At 41.1% G+C, this 23128-nt stretch overlaps 1 protein-coding gene across 1 annotated transcript in view; it reads right to left on the bottom strand.

The window, feature by feature from the left end:
* Positions 1-23128, bottom strand: part of LOC142365582 (transportin-1-like) — a 158754-nt gene that overhangs the window by 18912 nt on the left and 116714 nt on the right. The window contains exons 6-14 of the mRNA XM_075446480.1: positions 17256-17362; positions 16005-16138; positions 13506-13587; positions 11501-11623; positions 9711-9829; positions 4672-4732; positions 3834-4002; positions 1566-1718; positions 200-425 (exon numbers count right to left, since the gene is read on the bottom strand). Coding sequence (XP_075302595.1) covers positions 200-425; positions 1566-1718; positions 3834-4002; positions 4672-4732; positions 9711-9829; positions 11501-11623; positions 13506-13587; positions 16005-16138; positions 17256-17362 — 1174 coding nt within the window. The remainder of the gene's footprint in view (positions 1-199; positions 426-1565; positions 1719-3833; positions 4003-4671; positions 4733-9710; positions 9830-11500; positions 11624-13505; positions 13588-16004; positions 16139-17255; positions 17363-23128) is intronic.

Below are 23128 nucleotides of genomic sequence, written 5' to 3' on the forward strand. Positions count from 1 at the left end.
CTATTTGCTTTCATTTTATTACAACTTGGAGTAATTTGTGACTACTACAGAAGAAGCTGAACCTACTCCAATTTAAAAGGAAAAAAAGTACATTAAGAGCTAGAAATGGAGTCATGCATTCATTGATAAAGGCATTAAAATAGTTTCCCATGAAAAAGCAGTGTCATGGATAGCGCTTTTTGTTTAAGCTTTGGCTCACCTGCAGGCAGCTTCTTGTACTCTCTTGTTGCTATCCAGAATACGCTTTAGCAACTCAGTCATTAATGGCTTCAAGTATGTGTCTGGGGGTTGACTAACTACCCAGTGTGCATAGCGACTAAGAGTCCAGCATGTAATGGAGCGCACAAGAGCCTTTTTGTTAGAGAGGCACTGAATAAGGTGAGGGATCAGCTCAGGAAGATATGGAATCATACCCTGCATGCAGCCTAGAATGAAAAATATAGCTATTACAGTATGAGAATTAGGAAATGTAACAGATTTTTTTTTTATTTCCTAGAAAGGACATATTTTCATCCTCTATCATGTAGCAATACATTTTAACAACATACAATGCAAGTCTACCTAATTTATATTAAGTCCTAAAAAGAAACCTCACCATAAACAATAATTAAAATCCCCAGTCAAATTTACATTCATTTCAACTATATTTCTACTTCAGTGCTTCGCCAATCCTCAGAAATTTTGCTTTATTAAATGGAGTATAGCAATAACATCCAAATAAAATTAGTTTATAAAGCTTGGAAGTCTTACGCCAGTCTACTCAGAGTGACCAAGACAACAAGTAGAGAACAATTAGGCCTTGATAACAAATCATTGTATCATTAAAAAGGATTCATTAAGAAATTTAATTTTCTTCTTGTTTTCTCCTCACACAATAAAAGCTACACACTTCAAGTCAGCAAAGACAGTAATACACTGAGATTTGCCAGAAGTACTAACTTTTACCTTGCTTGACTTGAAATCAAAACCAACAAAAAAATTTTCTAGCAACATAGAAAAAGCATGTTCACTAGGCACCGTAGGAAAAGATAGATAATCCAGGCATGGACCCAAACATATTCCTTCAGTTTGTAAAAGGGACAGAGATGCTGGAAACACAGGCAAAAAGCCAAGCCTGTGAGTAAATACAAAGAAATGGAAGTTATCACATTTAAATTGGAGAACCATCCACAAAAAGCAGCTCAGGGCACTGAAGTCACAGGACTGGTCTTCTCCATTTCTGAAAGCACTGAATGAAATGCAAGGCTCAAATTTATTAAATATTCTTCTTGTATCAAATCAAGGTAGTACTTCATAAGAGACCAGTAAATATATGTTGCAGAGTTAAGAAAGAGAGAAATAAAAGAAATTATCTAAGTTATTTAGCCTCTGAAACATGCATAGATTTGAAAATGAAAAATTAAATAACTGCAGTCACCAACTAGTAGATGTAGAAATTAATCACTAAAACCAAATCAGCTAAGGACTTATACTTATTTGCACAAGTAAATTCACCTAGAAAGAATCACAGAGCTGCTTTAGAACCTATCAAAACTTCAGCAACATGACATGGACTGTTGCCTTACCTTCAGCAATTGCTCCAAGAACAAGGATACCAGATTCTTTAACTACCCATTCGGGGTGGAAGAGCAATTCCTTCAAAAGAGGCAAGATGTGTGGCAGAAGTTCATCACGAAATACATTAGCCAGGACATCTAGAGCAGCAGCAGAACATTTCCCTGAGGGGAATTAACAGTGTTAATCTCTGCTTATTATACGAGCAGTTGTAGTTAGACAGCATAATCCTCATTTTAACTTTGAGCTGCCAGGACATTAGGAGAAAAAATACTTTCATTTCATTACAATACACAGGGTTCCACTGTGCTCTGGTACAAAGCCACAGCTCTTAGAAAGCCAATTTTGCAGCATTTTTATAGCCACTAAAAGGACTTATACACTGGGGATATTAAAAAGCTCACTGACAGGAACCACACCATTATATTGCAACATTATATACACTACATAATTTCAGGATGGTGTAACACTACATAAGAGGGAAGGTCTGTGACATGAATGTAACATAATGGAGAAACTAAGGAGAAAGGAGAAATAAACTAAAAATATTAGCAATTTATTAAAAAGAAAATGTTCAAACATGATCTATGTCTCAAAGCAAAAAAAAGGCAAAATCATCAATCTCTAGAGACTGAAAGAAATTCGCTGTCCTCTGCTCTGAGCTTTTATATCTTACTCCTAATTCTGTGATGCACCAATACAAAGAACATCAGCTCGAAATTTATTTGAAATTTTTTATCTCATATTTTTAGCAAACAAAAGCTCATAAAAGAACAACTTCAAAACATGGTTCAGAAATCCTTACTCTGGTTTTCTGCTGTGGTGCCATCATGTCTAGAAAAATAATGCTAAAATGGATTTATAAAGAATGCTTGTATTACAGAATTTTGCCTTATTATGATCTCAGTTCCTTCTTAATCTGTCAGAAATGATCCAACTGGAACAAAAGTATATACAAGACAGGTAATCAGGCAAAATACACATAGCAAATGTAACATGCAAAAATCCTAAACTGGACCTAAACTGCTAGTGGGCCCAAACAGGACACAGATAAGTTTTCAGCTGGGAGGTAGCAACTACTAGAATAGTTAATAAATACACAATTTTTCTGCTCTGCTCCTAGATGATGTCCAACAGATTTGAATAAAACAAAACATGAGCCCTCAACTCAGAACAGATCTCCACTGCAAAGCAATAATAAACAGTACAGACTCCGCAAGACCAGCACCTGCTACTTTCAGCTAAGACTGTTTCAGCTTTCTACTAGAGGAAAAAAAAGTGGGCTCACATATTTAGTTACCAGGTCTCATTAGTAAGCAATGCTGCTAATTGTTAGGCTGTGCTGATGTTTCCTCTCTGTTCAAATTGGAAGTCAAATATAGAACACTGGATAAGAAAAAGGGGACACAATTCTGAATTTCAGATAATCCAAATTCTCAAGTCCAGATCATATACATCAAAACAGATTTCTTAACTGTTCTGTTCTTTCTCTTTCCTAGTCAGCTTTAGCTTCCTCATCATCTTAACCAAAACTCTGGACCACAGGGCACCCTCTGTCATTTCAGCTATGTTTTTCAGAAAATATGTATTTAATTCTGCAATCTCTACACACAACAACGACTACAAGAACAGCATTATAAATTTAAAACTATAAAAAAGATACTTTACAAAAGCAAGCATATTTGTGCTTATTTTCTTCTAAAATACTACTACTACAAGTTTAGATACGTCTCAAAGTTGTTTGATCCATAAGCTTCAAGGTACATTCATCTGTACTACATCTGAACTACTGGTAATGGCTGTCGATAGTAGCATGTTCAAATGGAGGGGAAAAAAAAAAACCAAACACACAAACCAGATTTAGAGGGAAGACTGAAGTAAAAGACAGCATTATTAAGCTTCCTCAAGCTAAGAACAATGTGTAAGACATTTTTTTTATAAAGTAAAAATAAACAGGTGATCCATAATTTGTATTATCTTGTAGAATTAAAATTCAAAATCCAGAGCTTTTGTTGACTTGCATCCAGTTTGCAGCTCTATCAGCCGTATTTGAAATAAGCTTACAGATGGCTAGCTTTTGTCAATACAGTTACATAACCAAAATGTTACTTGAAAGACTCCCCCTCTGCTCCAACCACCAACTATATCAGCAGATAGTTCTTTTTCTATTCAAAAGCAAAGCTTCAGTATTCCTATAAAGAAATTCTTCTTTTTACTGTGGTTCTTGTATTACGCAAGTAGCTATATTTTAAAACATTTTACACATTACTTTGACATACTTAAATTCCAGTCAGAAATAGTATCATCATCATCAAGATCATCGTCATCATCTTCATCATCTTCAATACCATCTTCTTCATGTTGCTGAGCTACTGTCCGTGAACGATGAAAACGAGGTCTTATGTCCTGTTCACTATCTGGAATAGTTTCATCTTCTTCAACATCCCCCTGTCATCAAAATGTTTTATCAGATAAACTAGTGCAACTACATTGCTCAAGGAAGTTAAGAATTTAGTGTAAATTTTAGTTCAAGATTTTATAAGCATATGAAAGATTCACATCCCACTTGTGCTGCCCAGCTAACTAAAAATGACATTGTTCCTGCATTCTGCTACAGTATTTACCAGAAAAATGACAGGAAAACAGAAGCAAGAGAGGCAAGCTCACACAAAAGCACAAAGTATCCTTCTTGTTAAGAAATTACTCTTGATGGGAAGGAATTAGAAGGAAGAAGAGAGAGAGAAATTCTAGTACATGGACACATTCTAAAATGTTGTGATGGAAAAAGCTGTGTAGTTAAAGCTAGAAGAGCATTAAAATTAATTCTCATCAGTTTTTTAGGCTGCTTTGCTGCAGTAATTCATGGGTAAAAGTATCCCAGCTATGTCAAAACTGGGTGGGATGGGACAGGGACAAAGCAGGAAAGCCCACAGACTTTTCCAACAAACATGGCAGCAGTTGCATTTAGTTTTTGGAACAGCACACCTTGCCCCAGAAAGCTAAATCCCCATTGAACAGATGGCAGATCAGATCTGGCCTACCAGCTCAATCATTCTGATTTACAAGTCAGAAGCTAACCAGCTATTCTTACTGAGTATAGAAGAAATCAATGCTTACCTTCAACAGAATAATATCAATCTCTGAATATTTCATACCATTTACCAGCACAGGTATCAGTCTACAAAGAAATATTGATACGTGTCAAGAAGGAAGACCCTGGTAATTACCAGCCTGTCAGTCTCACTTCAGTGCCTGGTAAAATTATGGAGGTCATTCTGGGAGCTACTGAAAAACACTAGAGAGACAACATCATAGCCAGCACGGGTTCCCAAGGGGAAAGTCCTACTTAACCAACTTAATTTCCTTTTATGACAAAGTCACCCATCTAGTTGACCAAGGGAAGCCAGTAAATATGGGATTTTTTGGATTTTAGCAAAGCTTTTGATACTGTCTCTCACAGTATCCTTCTGTACAAAATGTCCAGCACACAGCTAGACAAGTCCATAATATGTTGGGTGAGCAATTGGCTGATGGGTCAGGCTCAAAGAGTTATAGTAAATGGGGTTACATCAGGCTGGCGACCAGTCACCAGTGGGGTTCCCCAGGGCTCAATTTAGGGCCAGTGCTCTTTAATGTTTTTGCAAATGATCTGAGCACAGGAATTGAATGTACATTAAGTAAGTTTGCTGATGATACTAAACTAGGAGGAGCTGTGGACTCCCTCGAGGGTAGAGAGGCCTTACAGAGAGATCTGGAGAGACTAGACAGCTGGGCAATCACCAACCATATGAAATTTAACAAGAGCAAGTGTCAGATTCTGCACCTGGGACAGGGCAATCCTGGGTATACATACAAATTGGGGGAGGAGAAGCTGGTGAGCAGCCCTGCAGAACGAGCTCTGGGTTGATGGCAAGTTGAACAGGAGTCCTCAGTGTGCCCTGGCAGCCAAAGGGGCCAACTGTGTCCTGGGGTGCAACAAGCACAGCATTGCCAGCCGGTCAGGGCAGGCGATTGTCCCACTCTGCACTGCACTGGTGCGGCCCCACCTTGAGCACTGGGTGCAGTTTTGGGCACCTCACTATAAGAAGGACATCAAACTATTGGAGTGTGTCCAGAGAAGGGTGACCAAGATGGTGAAAGGCCTCGAGGGCAGGACTTAGGAGGAGCAGCTGAGGTCACTTGGCTTGTTCAGCTTGGAGAAGAGAAGGCTAAGGGGTGACCTCATTGCAGTCTATCACTTCCTCAAGGGGGGCAGCGGAGGGGGAGGTGCTGATCTCTCGCTGGTGACCAGCGATAGGACACGAGGAAAGGGAATGAAGCTGCATCAGGAGAAGTTCAGACTGGGCATTAGGAAAAGGTTCTTCACTGAGAGGGTGGTCGGTCACTGGAACAGGCTCCCCAGGGAAGTGGTCACAGCACAAAGCCTATCAGAGTTCAAGGAGTGCCTGGATGATGTTCTTAGTCATATGGTTTCATGTTAGGTAGTCCTGCGAGGAGCAGGGAGTTGGACTCAATGATCCTTAGGGGCCCTTCCAACTTGAGATATTCTATGATTCTATGTCAAAATAACACATAAATAAAGCAAGCTGGTTTTCAGTTATCTGGGCCATAATTTTATTTGTAACCACCCCCCCAACAACAAAAACAAAAAACAAACAAAAACTTAGCCTGATAACAAAGGCTAGTACCTTGACCATACTCCATTTCATGAGGTTCATCAATAATTTTTAATCTGAAAAAGTGTTAATTTCTAACTAGAAGTAGCCAGATGGCACAACCGAGTTTTATACTTTAAAAACAGGATATTCTTCCACATGATGAAATTTATTCTGAAGCACCTTTCAGAAATTGTCTAAAGCTTTTCAGTAAGAATTCAAACTCCCAAAATATGCTTGATAAACAAGTTATTAAGTTGGCTCTCACAAATAGTATTTGTCACTTCATTTACCTGTGGCTGAAGACCCTACCTCACTAATCTTAAGGATGGAAGTCTAACTACATTCAGCCCTCCTATCCTTTTTGTGATTACTTCAAGTATCAGTCCTTATGACAATTCCCCAACATTGAAAAGATCTTGACATTAGTCGAGTCATTAGTCTATATTAGAACTTTACTTAGTTATTAAACTGGTTATGGCCATGGGACTCCAATGGAACTGATGTATTGCATAAAACCAAAAAACAAAAAAAAACAAAACTGGAGGGGGAACTCAAATGCTTCACATAAAAACATTCACTACAAAAATAAATCCATATAAATTAGAATATGCATTACAAGCCAAATCAAGCTAATACTGAAATAACCATGGACTGACCCATGACTGAGGGACAGACTCAATCCCTGTATATTCTGCAGCTGGGAAGTATTGTTTCTGAAGGTACTCGGGCCAGCAATAATATTCACGCATCTCAATAGCACATTACCTTCTGAACTTTTAATGAAAGTATAGTAAGTATTCAGATTAACACCCATTCATTGGCATTTCTGCAGCATACTTCATGAAGTATGTAAGAGTTATATATTTTATAAGAAAGTCTACAGGAGAAATATGGAACAAGATATTAAACAAACAGGTTTTTAGAAGATCTTGTCCCACAATCTAATATAAAAATTTAAGATTATCATCAAGTATTGGCAAAATTATATAGCTCCCTAGTCAAAAAGGACTCACCAACAAACAAGTTGCTTTCCACAAATATGACACTGAAAGATGAGAGATGTAATGCTACTCTTACCTATTTTTCTAGAAATTTAAAAGCTTCTTAAAAAAACACAACTGAGGATGAAGCTGCTGCAATGTCAATGTTCACATAGGCCAGAAGAGGTTTATGTTTTATACTGAGAAGGTGACTAGCACTAATAAGCATGTTGGAAAGGAGGTAGGTAGAATCAAGAACTGTGCTATCATTTTTTTATCTTTTGAGCTATAAGAGTAGGAGTTAAGTAAAAATATTTTTAAATTTAAAAATCATTTCTCATAAAATTGGTTCTCTCATTTTCAACTCCTATTCCTGTATTGCTACAGAAGGTGTTTTAATCTCAGTTCTCTGCTTTCTAATTCCTTATGAAAATGGAAATTTTGACACACACCCCTTTTTTTTTTAAATTGCTTTACATCTAAAATGGTAATTTCTGATGAAAAGAATGCATCTTTTCTCTCAACATCTTGACTGGAAGAACAGAATCACAGACAGAACTGCTCTAGTATTTTCAAAAACCTTCCATGCATATGTCAAAAACAGAGTCTCTATTTAATGGGAACACTGAATAATTTGTTTCCTATTGCAAAAGTCTACAGATTACTCTGGAAAAAAGTTATGAGCACAGTTGCAGACATGCAGATGTTTAAATCTCAAACATGGATATTCACTCCTGTTCAAGCAAGGATCTACATTTTAAGGCTTAGGACAACTTTTTGAAACTTTGTTGTGGGTTTGCATGGCAAGGTTTTGGTAGCAGGAGGGCTACAAGGGGGTGGCTTCTGTGAGAAGCTGCCAGAAGCTTCCCCCATGTCTGATAGAGCCAGTGCCAGCCGGCTCTAAGACGGACCCGCTGCTGGCCAAGGCCGAGCCCATCAGCGACAGTGGTAGTGCCTCTGGGATAACATATTGAAGAAGGGGAAGAAAAAAAACTCTGGGTGACATGGCAGTGAAGAGAGAGGACTGAGACGATGTGAAAAAAACAGCTCTGCAGACACCAAGGGGGAAGGAGGTGCTTGAGATGCCGGAGCAGAGAGTCTTCCCTTGCAGCCTGTGATGAAGACCATGGTGAGGCAGGCTGTGCCCCTGCAGTCCTTGGAGGTCCACGGTGGAGCAGATATCCACCTGCAGCCCGTGGAAGGGACCCCACGCCGGAGCAGGTGGATGCCTGAAGGAAGCTGTGACCCTGTGGGGAGACCGCACTGGAGCAGGCTCCTGCCAGAACCTGTGGACCCGTGGAGAGAGGAACCCACACCAGAGCAGGTTTGCTGGCAGGGCTTGTGGCCCCGTGGGGGACCCACGCTGGAGCAGCCTGTTCCTGAAGGACTGCACCCCGTGGGAAGGACCCACACTGGGGCAGTTCGTGAAGACCTGCAGCCCGTAGGAAGGACTCACTTTGGGGAAGTTTGTGGAGAACGGTCTCCCGTGAGAGGGACCTCATGCTGGAGCAGGGGAAGGGTGTGAGGAGTCCTCCCCCTGAGGAGGAAGGAGCGGCAGAGACAACGTGTGATGAACCAACTGTAACCCCCATTCCCTGTCCCCCTGCGCAGCTCAGGGGGAGGAGGTAGAGAACTCAGGAGTAAAATTAAGCCCAGGAAGAAGGGAGGGGTGGGGGGAAGGTGTTTTTAAGATTTGGGTTTATTTCTCACTATCCTACTCTGATTTGATTGGTGATGAATTAAACTCCTTTATCTCCCCAAGTTCAATGTGTTTTGCCCATGACAGTAATTGGTGAGTGATCTCTGCCTGTCCTTGTCTCGACTCACGAGCCTTTTGTTATATTTCCTCTCCCCCGTCCAGCTGAGGAGGGGGAGTGATAGAGCGGCTTTGGGGGGCACCTGGCAGTCATCCAGGCCAAACCAAAACAAACTTACAAAAAAAAGTTTTTGAAACTTAAAAAGCTATTGTCACTCTGAAGAAGTATGAAGAAACACATTATAACATGCTTTCTTCAAGTTTAAATTGCAGTGGCAATTGATATGAAGTTGATTCCTAAATCTAAATTATTTTGTTATGTGCTTCATAAAAATGGGGAACCCTTGGCGTGACTATGCACACTGAAGCATTGCACAGAGATGCCCACAACAGCAGTTGTCAAGACATGTTCATGGTACACCAGATACTACAGGTAACGTCACGTGGAGATGTTTGTTTAAGCTTAAGCGCACATTAGTATACCTTTGCATCCATCTGATGCTTAACAGACTGTTAAGCTCGAGGTAAAGCACCAGTGACACAGTTTAGGTTGCTTCTGGAGCTGAGTCTGAAATCCTCAGAAGCCTTTTCAGTGATCTCTGTGCTACAGCCATTTTTAATATGCACAAGAACTAGCTACAGGAAACTCTTAAGCATACAGCAAGCTAGATACAGTCTCTGTAAGAGTAAGCAGTACAAGTCAACCAAAGTTTAAAGATGACTATTTAAAAATAACTAGAAGTTGTAATTCTTAATACTTACTTAGTAAGATGCCGACATAATACATCTTTACAAATTGGCTGTTCAGCCAAAGTCAGCCAAAACTCGCAAGCCTCCAAAGCCACATTTTCATCTTGGTCCTGGGTCCTCTGAAGCATATACTACACAATATAAAAAATTACTTGTATAAGATATAAGTTTTTAAGTGCCCAGAGGAAGCTATCAGCATTGCAAAGCGTGTTTGCAAAAACAGACTATGCTACCAGAGTAATTTTGTTTCTTTAAGGCGAGGGGAAGAAACAGATATGAGAGACAACATAAGGCTATAGTGTGAATAAGCTAAGAGACTTATTTCTTAATGCTAGATGATTTAGATTCTAAGTGAGAACATTATTACCAAGAATCTACAGACAGAGATCCAAGATAATAAACAGCAGTTTCCTGAGAATATTTTTTTAATTATTATTTTACTACCCCCATCCTTTGTCCTTTTGAATAAAAAGGTACAACTATACATCTAGTAAGATGGAAACACTTTTTATATCCAGTACCATAAAAAAGCTTCCCTTCCAAATCTTGATTACCTGACAGGATGCAATTAAGTAGAACTCATAACAGGGAAAAAAAAAGTCTTATTTCTAGTATGAATGGTAATTCAGAGATTCAGTATCAAATCTTAAAGCTTGTTGTTAAAATTTAATCCCCCTTAAACAAAAATAATCAAATACCTGCATAAACAGAAAGCCTAAGTATATCACGGCTACATCAGTTTCTTACACACAACAGCCAAAACAATTTAGGGAAGATGTTTGCAACTTCCAAAACAGTAATTTATGCATTCTTCCATGTCAGCCCTCAATACTGAAACAGTTGGTTCTTCCACTCATTTTAGAAGTCTCATGGAAGTCCATGCAACTACCTTTCCTCACACATGGATTTAAAACAAGCAAAGGAAATCCTTCAGAATACTATTTTATTCTCAAAATTAAATAGAATGAGGTGACCTATATTATACTTAGGCATTTCAGGGATGCAAGATTTGCCACAAACACACCCCTTCCTACAGAACTGCACTAAAATGCAAGTGTTTCCTAAAGGGTCACTACTGTGATTAAGAACTCACAGTAACAGAAATACTGCTCTGCTCTGATTTTTCAACAGATTACAGCTTAGAAAAGTTGAAAAATGTCCTACCCGTTGCAAGCAAGGCTTCATTAACGCACCTGAAGTCATTTGGCATTTTTCCCCAGAGATCTTGAAAATCCACTATTTTGTTGTATCCAGTTATTTGTCACAAAGACAAAAACAGAATGACAAAAAGTAATCTCTGTTTGAAGGTGGTCCTCACACTGGCATGTCCTCTTTAAGTATGTATTATAGTATACACTCCATGAAGTTAGATAGCAGTAGATTAAAAAGGTTACTTACACTCAGAGGTATAGAATCATAGAATCACAGAATGGTTTGGGTTGGCAGGGACCTTACAGCTCATCCAGTTCCAACCCCCCTGCCGTGGGCAGGGACCCCTTCCACCAGCCCAGGGTGCTCCAAGCCCCGTCCAATCTGGCCTTGAGCCCTGCCAGGGAGGGGGCAGCCACAGCTTCTCTGGCAACTTAATGAAGAATGAACAACTGCCATATGCATTGTCTGTCAAATACAATGTCAAGTTGGCAATTAGCTGAAAAGAAACTTTTGCAACCTCAATCTTGAAGGAAAACAAAGAGTAGGCAAGCACAAGAGTAACATACCTGTTCTGATGAATGCTTTTAATTTGTTATTATTTCTGCAACCCCAAACATGTTTCAGCATGCAATCTGGGAAATGAGACTCACCTCAACTATACTAATCATATGAGGAAGCAGGCGATCCATTCGAACTTCCAGCAACATTACCAGAGCACGGCAAACATTTTTGCGTACTTCAGGCTCCTCATCACCAGCCAGTGCAAAAAGATTCTGTTGGAAAGTAATAACAGTTGAAAAGCCTCAATTCATCTAGTTCAACCTGTATTTAAATTGACATTACTGGCAAACTAAAGTATGCAAACATGTAGTTCTGTACCCATCCACCCCACACCTCAGAATTCCATATTATTTATTAAAGACATATGGCTTAGCAAATGAACTCTTCAGACTCTCAATGTGCATTGTTACCCAGTGTTTTGGTCATGTGTACATTAGACACAAGAACAATATTTCCCAAACTATTTTTTTCTCCCTAAACATCAGTCAAGTTCTGAAGCTAGAAAACTCCTTCAGTACATAACAGTAGCAAATAAAATACTCTAGATAATCAAAAATATCATCCTTCTAATCCACATTCAGTAGTAGTATTCAGAGAGAGCCATCATCCAGACTCAGCGTCATGATGTTGTGGGTTTGCGTGGCAAGGTTTTGGTAGTGGGGGGGCTATAAGGGTGGCTTCTGTGAGAAGCTGCCAGAAGCTTCCCCCATGTCTGATAAAGCCAGTGCTAGCTGGCCCTAAGATGGACCCGCTGCTGCCCAAGGCCAAGCCAATCAGTGATGGTGGTAGCGCCTCTGGGATAACATATGTAAGAAGGGAAAGAAAAAAACTGTGGGGAGAGCAGCAGTCGAGAGAGAGGAGCAAGAATATGTGAGAGGAACAACCCTGCAGACACCAGGGTCAGTGAAGAAGGAGGGGGAGGAGGTGCTCCAGGCGCCGCAGCAGGGATTCCCCTGCAGCCTGTGATGAAGACCATGGTGAGGCAGGTTGTCCCCCTGCAGCCCATGGAGGTCCACGGTGGAGCAAATATCCACCTGCAGCCCATGGAAGGGACCCCACGCCGGAGCAGGGAGATGTGCCCTGAAGGAGGCTGTGACCCCATGGGGAGCCCGCACTGGAGCAGGTTCCTGCCAGGACCTGTGGACCCGTGGAGAGAGGAACCCACACCAGAGCAGGTTTGCTGGCAGGGCTTGTGACCCCATGGGGGACCCACGCTGGAGCATCCTGTTCCTGAAAGACTGCACCCCGTGGGAAGGACCCACACTGGGGCAGTTCGTGAAGACCTGCAGCCCATGGGAAGGACTCACTTTGGGGACGTTTGTGGAGAACGGTCTCCCATGAGAGGGACCTCATGCTGGAGCCAGGGAAGAGAGTGAGGAGTCCTCCCCCTGAGGAGGAAGGAGCGGCAGAGACAACGTGTGATGAACCAACTGTAACCCCCATTCCCTGTCCCCCTGCGCAGCTCAGGGGGAGGAGGTAGAGAACTCAGGAGTAAAATTAAGCCCAGGAAGAAGGGAGGGGTGGGGTAAGGTGTTTTCAGATCTGGTTTTATTTCTCATTATCCTACTCTGATTTGATTGGTGATAAATTAAACTTTTTTCCTCCCCAAGTTCAATGTGTTTTGCCCATGACAGTAATTGGTGAGTGATCTCTGCCTGTCCTTGTCTCGACTCACGAGCCTTTTGTTATATTTTCTCTCCCCCGTCCAGCTGAGGAGGGGGAGTGATAGAGCGGCTTTGGGGGGCACCTGGCAGTCATCCACGCCAAACCAAAACACATGATGATCCCCGTACTGAACTGTCCATCACAGGTAAGTGACAGACTGCTACCAGTACCTTTATGCAACAAGAGTTTCCTCTATTTATGAAAAGGAAGCATCTTTCAAAATACTGTTTCTTGGTCTGGGAGAGTGCTTAGACTAATCTGAGCATAAGCATACAGAATGAACTTCAATCCATGGGGACTGAAGCTAAGAATAGGAAGCCAGCAACATGGAGTTTGGGGGTAGTGGTGGTTGCAAAACATTATTCAAAGCTCCTGATAAATCAGATATGTAGTCTGATTTAACTCCCCCAACTAAGAATGCACACTCACCTCAATAAAAGAATCTATGTGCAACATAAGAGCTTGAGTTCTGCTGATGATAAATTGATTGACGCATGCAACAGCATGAGACCTACAAATGGAACAGTTAAAATATACATTTTTCACAACTTAAACATTTTCTAAACTGTACATAGGCATAAAAACCATTAGGAAGCAAATCACATTGTCCAAGCACCTTTTAGAGGCAAGAGGGAACAAAACTGCACATCTATATTGTTACCAAGAAAAATTACTAAACCACATCTTTAAGTACCACCTTATACTCCAATATATCTAATAAATAATTTAAAATAAAATATTCAGTAAATAAAAACCAGAGCAGGATGACTATACCTGACACATTTGTTCTGAACAGTATGTAAGGATGTTCTTTTTCAATATATTATGATTATTGATCTTCTCTGATATTAACAATTCCATACAAGTCAACATGGTGAATTTTTAGTACCCCTTTCTTCGTTGCTAAGTATCCAACTGTCTTTGCAATATTTTTAGTGATATTTCAATGAGACAAATATGCATCAGTAATATAGTTGTAGCTTAGAACAAATACAGACTTGCATTAGGATACATACTAAAACACTTATGGTAGAAACATACTAAAAGTGAAGAATTGGTTCTTCTATTCCACTTCATGCAAAGCCATTACTTACAAGTCTTTTTCATTCTCAGAGATACAAAAGCCAGCTACCTTTAAAAGCCTTTGAAGATCCATTGAAGTATTTTTACTAACACAACTCTAAATGTCTAGTCTGTTCAGACATTTCTTGGAAGACAGTCTCATAAAACAGTGTTCAAAAGTTGTCTCTTGACAAATTTAAAGTATTTTACTGACACTACTAATATTCTTCATACTTCACCACTATGTACTGAAACCAGGCTGTGGGTCAGCAGGTGATCTGTTTTAAAGTCAAAACTGGTTTAACTATCTCAAAGCCACAAACATCACAGCATATATAAAGTGAAAGAATCTGTTTAATGTGATAAGGAAAAAAGGAATTTTTTCTCCATCTTTCTCAGTTCTAATGAAGTATTAAGCTTATCTTTCCACAAGTGAAAGTTGATGCTTTGTTATATATTTTTCTTAGTGCGCATCTATTTTAGGCAAGTTTCTAAATCTTATTTAAATCCTACCATGATATATTCCTAGTTACACTCTTCCTTTTAGTCTTCACCATCTACTACTGTTGGCAATAATTGCCACCTTAAAGTTGTAGAATCTTTCAATATAATTTTCAAACAGGAGTTCAAAAACACATTTCACAGAATCACACAAAATGGCTGAGGTTGGAAGGGATCTCTGGAGGTCTTATTGTCCAATGCCCCTGCTCAAACAGGGCCATCTAGAGCCGGTTGCACAGGACCACATCTCGACAGCTTTTGAATATCTCCAAGGATGAGGACTCCACCACCTCTCAAGGCAATCTGTGCCACTGCTTTATCACCCTCACAGTAAGAAAAAGTGTTTCCTGATGTTAAGGCAGAACCTCCTATGTTTCAGTTTTTGCCCACTGCCTCTTGTCCTGTCACTGGGCACCACTGAAAAGAGCCTGGCTCCATCTTCTTTGCACCCTCCCTTTGGATTTTATTGATGAGATCCCCACAGCATTCTCTTCTCCAGGCTGAACAGTCCCAGCTCTCTCAGCCTTTCCTCATAGGAGGAAGGCTCCAGACCCTTTATCATCTTCATGGCCCTTCGCTGGACTCTCTCCAGTAGCTCCATGTCTCTCTTGTACTGAGGAGCCCAGAACTGGATGCAGTATTCCAGGTGTGGCTTCACCTGGAGGGTGAGGGGAAGGATCACCTCCCATGCTGGCAACACTCCAGCCCAGGATACCATTCACCTTCTTTGTGGCAAGGGCACATTGCTGGCTCATTTCAGGGTAAAAGCTACTGTTCTTGTTGATAAATATTAGCAATAAGTTAATTCTGGAATTTTTGTTATATCCTACACTTCTGCTACTTTGGAGAGATTAATACAGTATTAAAGTAAAAAGATGTTGAATCCATTTAATTTGATCCATCTGAAACATAAAGAGCTTCCTAAGTTTTGGTGCACTTAAAGCAGAAAAATATTTTTCTGCAAGAACTCAGAAACTATTAGCAGCAAACAATGTTTTACTTTCCCATTGCTGCAGCCATTACAAAATGAATGCAAGATAGTTCTTTCTAATCAGAATATGAAATTTTAACCCCAACATTGAAATTTTCATAATAATATGCAAAATCTTAAAAGAAACAGTTTGATTTTTCAGTCAGGCAGATTCTAGATTTGGAAGATGTATAAAGAGGTGAGGCTGATCTATTAACTAAGCATATAAGCGTGGAAATTACTGATGCATGAAATCACTGTGCCTTCTCACATTTGCACATGCAAGATCATTTAAAAAAACTAAGCGTGTTTTAAACTGATTTACAAAATATCAACCTCACTACTCATGTAAATAAATTTTTAACAGGTAACTTCAGTACAACACCTAAACCTACCTTATTTTTGGACTGCTGTGCTTGAAGAACTGCAAGAATTTAGGTATCATAATATTGAGTGGTCGGTCCAATACATCACTATCTAAAATTTCAGCAGAATCTTCACATATCTTCTGAAGAGCACCAAATGCACCCTGTTTAAAAAAAACCAAAACTGTTCTTTTACATTTTGAAGAAAGCAACATTTTAGGTTTTGTACAGAACAGATAATTTTAGCACAACACCACAGTAAATGTAGCTAATTAACAAAATAAATGTAGCTAACTAAATAATGAGTTGAATTAAAACATCCTTAAAGGCTTTTTATTTAAGCACTTTATACTGTCATCTGTAAGCTCTCAAACTGGATGAGTCTATAACAGATAAGTGGTAATTTTAATTTTAGCATTCAATGTTCATTTATTCAATCATATTTTAAAAAATGCTTAAAAGCAAAATCATATTTGAAAAATAAATGACAAGTTGCAGAAGCATCCAATTACATTTCACATACGATTTTACTTCCTTTAATGGTTTGTTATAAGGCAAAACAGAACTCTGGGCATGATGGTCAATTTGAGTTTCATTTTCAAGTTTTTTTTTTTCTTTTTCTTAAGAAAGAAGCACTAAAACACTACATAACAGCACGACATCTTGGACCACTGTCATATCTCTAAAGATTATTTTATACAAAATGCTTCACATGCTTACGGAGACAGTATCAAGTAATTAAAATTGTGTGATCACAGATTTTTATTTTTTAAAAATCAGACAAGACTTTTTTTTCTCCTCATAGCTTAAAAAAGTTAAGCTGGTATTTATTTATTTTCCTTCATAAACAGTGAACAAAAAAAGTTCATTTCACACTAGCCTGATATAGCAGTGACAGATCATGTTTCCAGATTAAGTTCTAAGAAGAATGAACAACATTACTTTTAAGTAAGAGAAAATTCAGGGTCAACCTGATGATGCCTAAAAGATTGGGCATCACAAAGTGGTAACTTTAGGATACTTCTCAGCTGAGATGCTAGGACTACCCATCTACAGTCTTATTCTGCTTTTATACAAAAACACCAAATTCATTTGAACAAACACTAAGAACATGGAATGCAGGTAGAATAAAAAGTATAAAATTTGAGCCACTGTTCTCTGAAGAGATTATATATGTGTGTATACACACACAAAATACTATACGTATACATAGTATCTATGAAGAGAGACAAAAAATAAAAAAATTTAGATGATAATCCATTTCAAAATAAGTTTCCTTACCTCACAGGTATTGTAATCTTCAGAATCCAACAGGCTGCAAAGCTTTGGTAAGAGTTCAGGCCAATTCTGTAATTCCCCTTTTGAAGCAATGGTTGTTATCAGAATGCCTAAGTGAATCAGAGGAATAAAGGAAACGAGATCTCATATGTCTTCATAGGTTTCACACCAATTTTTCTCATTTTACTCCTTTCAAAGATCTAAGGAGTTAAGAAATTTCTTGTTTTATTAAGAACTGGCAAGCATAAAAAGAGGAAGTATATTTAAATACAAATAGTATTTGAAGGGCTTTGAAATGCAAAGGCAGGTTGTTCCTTCCTGCTACCATGAAGGGCTCAGATGTGAGAAGTCAAGCACAAAGTAATTCCAGTTAAGGAAATAATCATGTCCAAACACTTCAGGGCAGGTTCTGCTCTAAGTTTACTAAAAACCGTACAAATCTTGACCTCCAGTAACCGTAAAGTATCCACCTCAAGTCAGCTCTTCTTTATTATGATACAAAAGCACAAACATGGGAAGTTGTCATTCAATAAACTTATAACCCAATGGTAAATTATGTGTTTCCACAAAACACTAAGGACACATTCTGAGATACCTACTAAGAGCTTACACACTATGGCAGGTCATCCAGTGATCAGCTGTAGGGGTTGGCTGATTCAGATCCAGCAAACAGACAGGATGGCCCAAAGAGTCACTAATTCCATTTCCAGCACATACAAAAATCCCAGGAAAAAACAATTAGGTGGTAGGAATGGGGAAGGCTGCTTATAAACTAGGACTGACTATGAATCCATTAAAGCTTTCCTAAGCTTTTTCATCGAGCTGATCACCATATATACTTTTTCTTTGGAACAAAATGTTAAAATTCTTATTAAATATACAAGAATATAGGACAACATTACAGAGCAAAGGGCATTCTGGGCAAGACACAAAGATATTTTGCATTGTGTTTCCTTTGATGCAATAAGGCTGGAGAATCCAAGAATATAAAGGGCAAAAAATGAAGATGCAGGTAAAACACAATTTTACAGCTCCAGAAGTAATTTGTATCCAGTTGTCTTCATAATTACAACTGAATAGAAAAGATTCCCAAAAGCCTATGGAGATCTATGGAGCTTTAAAGACTATTTCTCCTGAATATTATGGTCCTGCAAATAATATCAGATGCATTAACAGAAAATACATATTTTATTGTTGCTGGATCTTAATGATCTGCTTTTTTAAAAAAAAATTAAACTGAACTTCATAAACAGAACAAAATAAATGAATGTTCTTGCCTCCTAAACAATGTACTTAAATTGTAAAATTCTCTCCCTGACTTAGATCTGGCACAGGTTTGTAGAATTAACACAAATTGAGAAACAAACTTAAGAATTAAATTCCTGGAACTCCTCTGGACTAACATGTGAGAGAAGTCATAAGTCAAAGGGGTTGGTAGTTTTGGAAAAGAGTTGGTTTAAAATCTTTTCAAGATCCTAGAAGTTTTCAGAAGATCACAAATTGTTGCAGTTTGGCCAAAAAAAGGGACACGTGGCCGCTCTGCCACTCCTCCCCCCCGCTGGGGTGGGGAAGAGAAAGGAAAGAAACAGGCAGAAACTGGTGGGTTGGGATAAGGGCAGTTTAACAGAACAGCAAACAAAGGGAACAGCAACAACAACGATACAGATAAGGAGAAAACACAACACAAACCACACGACCCACAGAGCCACTCTCACCGCCCGCCACTCTCACCACCCGTCACCGCAGCACACGCTCCCGAGCCGCCTTCCCGCTGCCCAGCTCCCCCCCACTGGAACCCGGCATGACGGCACATGGTATGGAATAGCCTGCTCTGTTTGGCCAGGTGGGGTCAGCCTGCCCGGCTGTGCCCCTTCCTGGATTCCGGTGAAAATTAACCCTGTCCTTGCCGAACCCAGGACACAAATGGTCTGTCTGTACTTGTAATATGTGCAAGCTTTCACAGCTAAAGGAAAGACTATTTGAAAACTACTTTAAGCGGTCTTCAAAAAGGCTTATCCTAGACAGCAACATGATAACCTAGGAGGAAACACTTCCAGATATGTAGGCAAGAAGTGAATTGAGGCCATTGTCCCCTTGCAACAGACACATGCAGTTCAGACCATACGTGTCATTATGTGCTTTCTGTAAAGGTCTGCAGAGAAGCCATTTAATGTTGTGTTGGTTTTTTTTAAATGATGAAAAGACACTTTGGTGGAGATAAAAATAAATACATAAATATCAGACTATCAAGAACTTAAAGAGGCAATAAGTATAGCATTTGAAGCTTTGCAAAAGGTTTTAAGATCAATGAGGAAACAGTCATATAAAATAAAGTTTTAGGCACTTATGTTCATGTTAAAAGAAATCTACGTGGGTGTCTAATGAGATTCATCTTCTTTCAAATGTGAAACATTTCCCACTCGTCTGCTGCTTTAGTTGGCCAGCAGGGAACAGAAGACACCAGAGATTTGCCTTTGTGGCTTTCTCTGCAACACAGACACAGAAACAAGGACATCAGAAAAATAATCAAAGTAAAGAAATAATCAATTTAGTAGCTTGCAGCTTTTTGACAGGTTTGGGCTAGAGTTGACAGTTAAATGAGGCCTTTCCTTCTGACCAATATATTAAGTTGCAAGGTTAGAAACTGGGAACTGAAAATCTTTATAAAGATGGTCTTTGTTTTGTAAAGAACTTAATTAAAAATCACTATTACAGAATCTGTTGATATTTCACTTGACAAATGTGAAATATAATAAGTACTGCAGTTGAGCTAATTGAGCAGTAAACACGAGAGAACAGACTCCAGGGGGATGTCAGAAATTGTTAAAAACAGAAATGTCATGACAGCATCTTTTATGCCACTATTCCAATTACATGCAACCTCAGTTTATAGCATCAACTCCATAATAAAAAAAATTGAATGTAAAGAAAAAGCAAATATGCTTCAGCACTTTCATGCCAATAACAGGACAGGGGAAAGGTTGGGGGTTTTGGGGTGGCGGTTTTCCCTCTGTAGCTCCTAAAGTTGATTTCTGAACTCCTCAATTCTCAAAAGTTGAACTTGATGACAAAATTCCCCTCTCACAGGACAATCGTTATCTTTCACTTTACTTCTGCAATGAAGCTCTCTAGTCCTACAACTACTCTTAAACACTCAAACTATTTCTCCTGCTTGCTTTTAAGCAGGGAGCTACACTAAGGTCCTGCCTAGACAAGAATCCCCAGAAAGTTTTAAGAACAGTCATAGACACCTCTTAAATAGATGCATTTATTTCCTGGCAAGTTTGTGGGTACCTAACACATGCAGCTGTCTTTTTTAAACTTTAATCCATATTTCAATGTTGGCACAAGGGTTTTTAAAACCTGTACCACACAGCACAACGAAGTTCCACACTGTTACTCATTTGGAGGTTAAAACAGGGAAAAGCTAAGTAAGGATACAACAATGTGTAGTTACCATTTGGTCTTGAATCATAGGTCTACAACGGACTCTGTTGCCATCTTCATGGTCCTCAGTGAGGTGACTTTGGAGAATGGGATTAATCAGCTTGCCTCCATCTTGGTCAAAAGGTATCAGCTTTTGTCTGGTTAGCACCAGATGCCAAAGACCACAAAGGCTGCATTACTTCTTCCCTGACGGTATTTTGATGTACTTGCGCATTGTTGTGGGTTTGCATGGCAAGGTTTTGGTAGCAGGAGGGCTACAAGGGGGTGGCTTCTGTGAGAAGCTGCCAGAAGCTTCCCCCATGTCTGATAGAGCCAGTGCCAGCCGGCTCTAAGACGGACCCGCTGCTGGCCAAGGCCGAGCCCATCAGCGACAGTGGTAGTGCCTCTGGGATAACATATTGAAGAAGGGGAAAAACCTGCTGTGGAACAGCAGTCGGAAGAGAGGAGTGAGACGATGTGAAAGAAACAACTCTGCAGACACCAGGGTCAGTGAAGAAGGAGGGGGAGGAGGTGCTCCAGGCGCCACAGCAGGGATTCCCCTGCAGCCTGTGATGAAGACCATGGTGAGGCAGGTTGTCCCCCTGCAGCCCATGGAGGTCCACGGTGGAGCAAATATCCACCTGCAGCCCGTGGAAGGGACCCCACGCCGGAGCAGGTGGATGCCTGAAGGAGGCTGTGACCCCGTGGGGAGCCCGCACTGGAGCAGGCTCCTGCCAGGACCTGTGGACCCATGGAGAGAGGAGCCCACACCAGAGCAGGTTTGCTGGCAGGGCTGGTGACCCCGTGGGGGACCCACGCTGGAGCAGCCTGTTCCTGAAGGACTGCACCCCGTGGGAAGGACCCACACTGGGGCAGTTCGTGAAGAGCTGCAGCCTGTGGGAAGGACTCACTTTGGAAAAGTTTGTGGAGAACTGTGGAGTCCTGGCTGGACGAGAGGGGACATAGCTTGGTGCGTTGAGCAACCCAGGTTCCGATCCGGAAGTGAGCCTTGGGAGCGGCTGACACGGAACCCTGCTGGGAAGGGAGAGCGACGAGCTCGGGACACTGGAGCAGGGGGAACGTCACCGTTTCCTGCCACACTGTCAGTTCCTTCCTGCCACGCTGTTGTTTCCTGCCACAGCACTGTTTTCACATCGAGATGCAGCTCTGCACCAATCACAACGAGTTGCAGTAGTTTTGCCTATATATGGGTTGGGGGTTTGACTAATCAGATGCTGTAATAGTTTTGCTATATAAACCTTGTTTTGCTGACTAATAAAGGTGAACGATCATACTCATATTGGGGTCACATCGTTACAACGTTTCCGTAACCCACGCCAACATTTGGTAGCAGAGGATGGACGGTTTCCCTGCAGGAGTCCCTTGGTCTGCGGTGAGCAGCTAGAGAGGGGGCGTGGGAACAACAGCTGGGAGGGTCCTGCCTGGGTGCGGACGCGCAGGGCAGGTACGGACGGCCGACTCCCAGGAATTTTCGAGCCACACTGGGGCTGCCTGGCGCAGCTAAATTTGAACGTGGAGGCCGTGGTCGCAGGCATGGAGGTGGATGCTGCGGCAACGTTGCTCGTCGGTATTCTCTCTAAGAGAGGAATAGACGCAACGGCAAAGCAACTCATGAAGTTGATTAAACTGGGGCAACGATGGGGTCACTTTGCAGATACCCCGCTACTGTTTTCCGTCTCGGAATGGCAAGAGTTAGGAGAGACAATGTGGGAAAGGACAATAACCGGGGAGGAAAAGGAGGAAAAGGAGATAAAAGCCGTCTGCGAGCTCTGGCGAACAGTATTACACACTTTAAAAGCCATGAAAGCTGAACGAGAGGTGGCGTGTGCTGCAGCTCAGATGCTAGCTCCGGAGCCTGGGAAAGATCACGCACCTAAGCCTGGGACATTAGCACGGGTTTTCGGGCTACCTGCCGTTAGAGGGATGACTGGGATCACCTGTAACACAATTGCCGAGGTTCGGGCGAGTGCGGAGCGTGGTTATGGTCCGGGCACGGGGGGGGGGGGGGGGGGGGGGGGGGGGGTGGCCCACCGGAAGTTGCCGCTAGAGAGATCAACTCGAAATGCGAGCTGGACGCGGTAGTACGACCGCCCCCGGGGAGAGGGGAGGAGTCGGGCGCGGAAGTGCGACTGTTTTCCGGAAGAGGGGAGGAGCGGCTAGTACCATCCCCAGAGGGGGAGGGAGAAGGGGCGCGGCCTGCAACATCGGCCCCTCCTCTCTATCCACCCCTGCCATCTTCCAGTGAAGCGTCTCCACTCCCGACGCCCTCTGATGGCGGCCAGAGCGAATTGCAAGGAAAAACAGCATGCGATCTTTTGCAGTCAGTTTTGCAGCATCTTCAAGACATGAGTTTGCAGTTCCAGCATATCTCAATCATTACCAGCCCCCCCCCCACCGGGAAAATGAGGCTTCCTCTCCGAGATGTTTAG

The sequence above is a fragment of the Opisthocomus hoazin genome, chromosome W (assembly GCF_030867145.1).
Source record: "Opisthocomus hoazin isolate bOpiHoa1 chromosome W, bOpiHoa1.hap1, whole genome shotgun sequence".
NCBI classification, from domain to species: Eukaryota; Metazoa; Chordata; class Aves; order Opisthocomiformes; family Opisthocomidae; genus Opisthocomus; species Opisthocomus hoazin.